The sequence below is a fragment of the Camellia sinensis genome, chromosome 12, assembly GCF_055761805.1.
Source record: "Camellia sinensis isolate YWXY chromosome 12, ASM5576180v1, whole genome shotgun sequence".
In the NCBI taxonomy this organism is placed as follows: Eukaryota; Viridiplantae; Streptophyta; class Magnoliopsida; order Ericales; family Theaceae; genus Camellia; species Camellia sinensis.
In genome coordinates this window covers 31254101-31259228 of record NC_138972.1, presented here as the reverse complement: position 1 = coordinate 31259228, position 5128 = coordinate 31254101, and the positions used below count along the sequence as shown (strand labels likewise).

Here is a 5128-nt window from a genome sequence, read left to right as displayed (position 1 = left end):
AAGATGGAATTGGTGCTTCATTTCCAAACCTAAGCCTGCTTTGGCCAAGTGTTCAAATCCCATTCAAAACTCTCTTTCGAAATTTTCTTTCCGCACTTTGTTTCGAATATTTTCATAGTGTTCCAAGGCTTACTTTTAAACTTCAAAATGAAACATTTTCTCAGAAAATAGAAGGAAATGATGAAAATTTTGTCAAAAAATCATGTTTCGAGCAAAATAGTCAGCCATGGCCAACCGACCATCTTTTTACTTGGCCAGCTAGCCAACTTATTTGGCTGGCCAACCAAGGTTTTTGGCCGACCAGCCAATATTTGCCTAGGAGTAGGGCAGTTTCGGCAAAATTCTTATTGAATGCATAGGGGTCATGCCCATTCCAGATTCATGCATATAAAGGAATGCTTGTGGAACTAAACTGGATAATTGGATAGAAAACAAATGGTTTTACACCTTTGTTGTGTTCAAATGGATGTTTTTGGAGAAAATGTACTTGTATAAGTATGTTTCGAATATTAAACTATCATATTATTTACATTATATGTCATGGTGCGTTCATAATCATAGATATGTATGTTATTATTATTTAGGATCTTGTTGGGATCTCTATTGGACTTTATGTTCATCCTATGTTGCTAATCATTTTTCAGGTGCAAGTTGAGAGATGATTCAAGATCGGTGATCTTTCTTAATCATTATCCATGGGGCCTATACTTCTTAGTGGAACGCCATTGTTGTAAGAGGGTTTAACCCTTACTTTTAATGTAAAGATGTAAGCCTATGGGCATTTTGTTCAAATGTAATTCTTGTTGCATTCTATATATGTACGATTGATGAGACTTTCATTTATTTATGGATGTAATGTATGTATAGTTCCACATGTTCTTTATAGAAATGGACTTATGTTAATGGATATGGTAATGTTATTTGGGTAATAAAAAGTGGGGCATGACAAAAACAAACAATACCATAAGTTTCACTGTCTACCCACTAAAAAAAATTAAGGTTTTAGAGACTAAAATTTAAGGACGAAATTATTTTTTAAGGACCAAATATTTTTGTTGTGAAAAGTGTCGTCATTATACGTTTAGCAACGAAAATTGGACATTAGTGATAAGTTATTATTCTTTTGGGACCAAATTTTGTCTCAGAAAATAAACTATTTTGAAACCGGATTATTTTGTCTCTAAAAGTCTATTTATTAGTGACATTTTCAAAATTTTGTCGCTAAAAGCCTTGTTTTTGACTTTTCGTAATGACCTTTTAGCGGCTATCCTCATGACGATAAAAGTTAGTTCCTAAATGTCTTTTGCAACAAAATTTTCACTTTTAGATAAATATATTTAGTTTCTAAAACTCTTATATGTTGCAGTGACCATATGACAACAACAATAGTAATAACCTAGAATAAGTCTAGTTCATAGGATAAAACTCCACGGTGCTTTGGAGAAGAGAGATTAGTTACATTCATTAAAACATGCTATATATAATCTTATTTCTTACTCATTTTTAGACCCGAATGACTATGGGCCTCAATGCCTTGTGTCTACAAGTAGAAAGTACGATTATGTTTAACATTACATATTCATTAAACATAAAATTTTAATTTCCACTATCCATATCCACAGTTCGAATAGCCTTGCCTGTCTTTTTAGCTTGATTGGCATTTTGTTCTTCCTACTTAGCCATGGCTGCATTGTTTTTTTGAACATCTAGATCATTGGTTTGTTCATCATCATTCTCTTCTTCCTCCTCAACATCCACTGAAACAATGATATCATAAGAAGTGTATATATTATATATACCTATATAATTGATACAATTAAAACTAGAAGGAACAACAATTAGCAATAAAAAAAGAAAATTATAGGTAGAAGAAGAGTAAAGAGAGTACCTTTACCATCAGGCCAATGTTTCCATAGCATTGCAAGTTCAAAGGTTTCAATCCATAATTTTTGCTCATTTTGTAGGACCATTTCATCATCAATATAAGGGGTCCATTTGTCAAATTCGATATCGGTTAAAACCCATGTAACTGAGTCAAGGATTTCGTTAACATTGAATCTTTTAGTTCTGTTTTTCATCTTTGAAAATTCCATCATGTTTGGATCATGTGCCTACAAGTGAATTAGAATTAACAGTAGCTATTGAGGAAAATAAGAGAAGCTAGTAACAACCTTAAGAATATACATATATGTGAGACTTGTACCTTTGTGTCTAGCGATAAGAAAATCTACTAAGAACTCTGTTCATATATAGCATTACTAATTTGTTTGTTGTGATGGTCCCAGTGTAGACATCTCAGGACTATGTGAACCATACACGATTCTAGACTATATGAATTAGGTTTGTGTAATTTAGAGAGATTATATCGGACAAGTCTCAATACATCGTGCATATGCAAACCACTTGTGTGTGGAAGAGATATATAGACATGAAAGGAACCAAATACCATGTCAAGATTTTGATGGAAACCTAACTCAAAACTCATTGATAATGGGTAGAGACACCTATAGTCTGTTTTTAAGATTTGGAGAGAGATTTGTGAAGGGAAATAGTGCTAAAAAATTGGCCTATTTTTGTGCTGTATTTCCTTTCTAGTTTCCTTTCTCTCAACAAATTCCTACACAAATTCATAATCCAAGCACAACCTAAACCAAACTTGAATGGATTAAGAATTTGTGTGCCAGACATTAGGGTTCTAATACCAACTTGAATATGTATTAGCATGCATTCATTCTCATATAGAACTACATGTATATATATTTATGTGTGTGTGCGCGCGCGCGCAACCAAATATATCAAAAGAATAACTAAAAACCCTAACCACAAGATTAACTTTGCAACATGTGATTAATGTATAACTCAATACTTATCTAACATAAAGAAGTTAAGTTTTGTGCTCTTGCCCTTTTTTTTTTCCTTGCTAGAAGTACTTACCATATTCTCCTCTTTTGGCACTAACACACCAATTTGTTGTTGAGTTTCATAGTAACGAGCCCATGCTTGTGAACACGATCGGTATCGTTTGCCAGTCCCTGGCTCATAATAGAACTGCATAATCAAAAAAACTTTCTATTAAGTTTTTGGACGAACATGCAATATATCATAGATTTTGAATAATACAAGGAAGGAAATATGCTAGAATTATGCATGAATGAGCATTCGTAGTGACCTTCGGCCACCTTTCAACAACTATCCATGACAATCAGGCAACCGACTACAACAGCCACCTCCAGCTAGTCACCACATTTGTCTATCTACTCTCCACCTGTCAGCTGCCATCTCTAGCAACTTGACAAATATGTCTATCCTTTTTTTTTTTCTTTTTTTTTTTTAATTTGTTTTCAAAAGCACATTTTTGTACATCAAAAAAGTTTTTGTTTTTTTTTATTTTTTTTCACAATGACCAAGATGTCATTTGATAATGTTATCTATTTATAAAAACAAGAAGAAATAATATATATACATATTGTGAAAAACAAAAACAAAAACTTGTTTGGTGTATCCAAAAAATTTGAAAACAAATAAAATTAAAAATATAACACTTTTTCTATTTTTAAAAATTTTGGAAATCAATTCCGTTTTTTTTTAAAACAAAAATAGTATACCAAAGAAATTTTCAATCTCAATTTCTAAAAAAATAAAAACTGAATATATATATATATATTTGTAATAACTCTTTTCTAATAATTTCAAATGTGTGCATCACCCTAAACTGGTTCACAAGTTAAACAAATGAACACAGATCTTTTTCTAGATATTATCTCTTATCTAGTAATTTCAAAAAAAAGAAAAAAAGAAAAGAGTGTATGTAACCCTAAACTGGCATAAATTCAATAGAAGAACAAAGTAAATGAAACAAACCCTGTCAACTTTCCCTATATATTTCTCATTAGTACGAGGCCTTGATTCCACCATCCAACCTGGTGGCCCTTTAGTCACTCTCTCTCTTTGAGGATTAGTCGGCTCCATTTCTTTCTGCGTGCACCCAAAAAAGAGGGAGATTGAAAGAGATCACAAAGAGAGAAAACCTTCAAAAGCAAGGATTTTTGAAGGAAAAAAACTTTTTAAAAAATTGATAGATCAAGCAATTTTGATAAAAAAGAAAAAAGAAAAAAGAAAAAAGAAGAAGAAGAGAGATATTAACTAGATCTCGGAAGTCAAATTCACTCTGTGCTCAATCGAGACCTTGCAATCACTGAAATGTATAAGGAAAACCCTAAAACTCTCAATTTCAAAAACAACAAATTTTGAAGTAAAAAACTTTCTTAAAATTGATAGATCTATCAATTGTGGAGAGAGAGAGAGAGAGAGAGACTAACTAGATCTGATATGTCAAATTCACTCTCTGCTCAATCAAGACCTTGTCGTCACAGAAATGTAAAAGAAAAATCATAAAACTCTCAATTCTAGAGTTCACCAAGAAATGAGAAGATGAGAAGCTTACAAGTAACCATATAAAGCAAGAGAAAGAAAGGGAGAGGCTGCTACTTCGGTTTTAGCGCGCTAGTGCTTTACAAATATAATAGAAAAAATGAAGGCTCTTCTCCTTTTCTGTCAGTGAGTGAGTGAGAGAGAGAGAGGCTCTTCTCCTATTGTGTGTGTGTGTGTGAGAGAGAGAGAGAGAGAGAGAGAGAGAGAGAATCTTGTTTGGTTACACGCAAGAAATACCTGAGTTGGCAGGCAATGGTGGTGCTTTGCTTTGCACTAACAAAAAATTTAATGCAGCCATTTAAAAGAGATTAGCTTTCTTATTTGACCCAAATGAAATGGTTAATTAAGCATGCTTTGTTGTATTACCTTTTTAAGATGTTATCATTTCATTTGGGCTATGTTTTTTCTTTCTTTTGGGAGAAACTTCTCTAGGAGAGATTACGACCATAATTCATTGGTTAATTCATGACTTGAAACAACGTGCTACCCTATTTTATATAGCTGTTTTCTTTCTTCTTCTTCTTCTTTTTTTTTTTTCTTTAATTTTCATAATCATATTTACACCTAATTCATCTTTCATTTTATATTATTTCAATGTGAAATTCTAAAATAAGATAAAAAAAAATGATTTCTATCAGGGCTTTTAGCCATTAATTTAATCAAATTTACTTTGATAAATAGATTTTTGGGCGAATTA

At 32.2% G+C, this 5128-nt stretch overlaps 1 protein-coding gene across 1 annotated transcript; it reads right to left on the bottom strand.

Moving 5' to 3' along the window:
- Window positions 1-1455: 1455 nt before the first annotated feature.
- LOC114319982 (methyl-CpG-binding domain-containing protein 6) lies at window positions 1456-4598 on the bottom strand. Its single transcript, XM_028267067.2, has 5 exons — window positions 4445-4598; window positions 3862-3975; window positions 2935-3048; window positions 1889-2111; window positions 1456-1757 (listed from the first exon to the last, which is right to left on the bottom strand). The coding sequence occupies exons 2-5, from the start codon at window positions 3967-3969 to the stop codon at window positions 1672-1674; spliced, it is 531 nt and encodes a 176-aa protein (XP_028122868.2). The 5' UTR covers window positions 3970-3975; window positions 4445-4598; the 3' UTR covers window positions 1456-1671.
- Window positions 4599-5128: the final 530 nt, after the last annotated feature.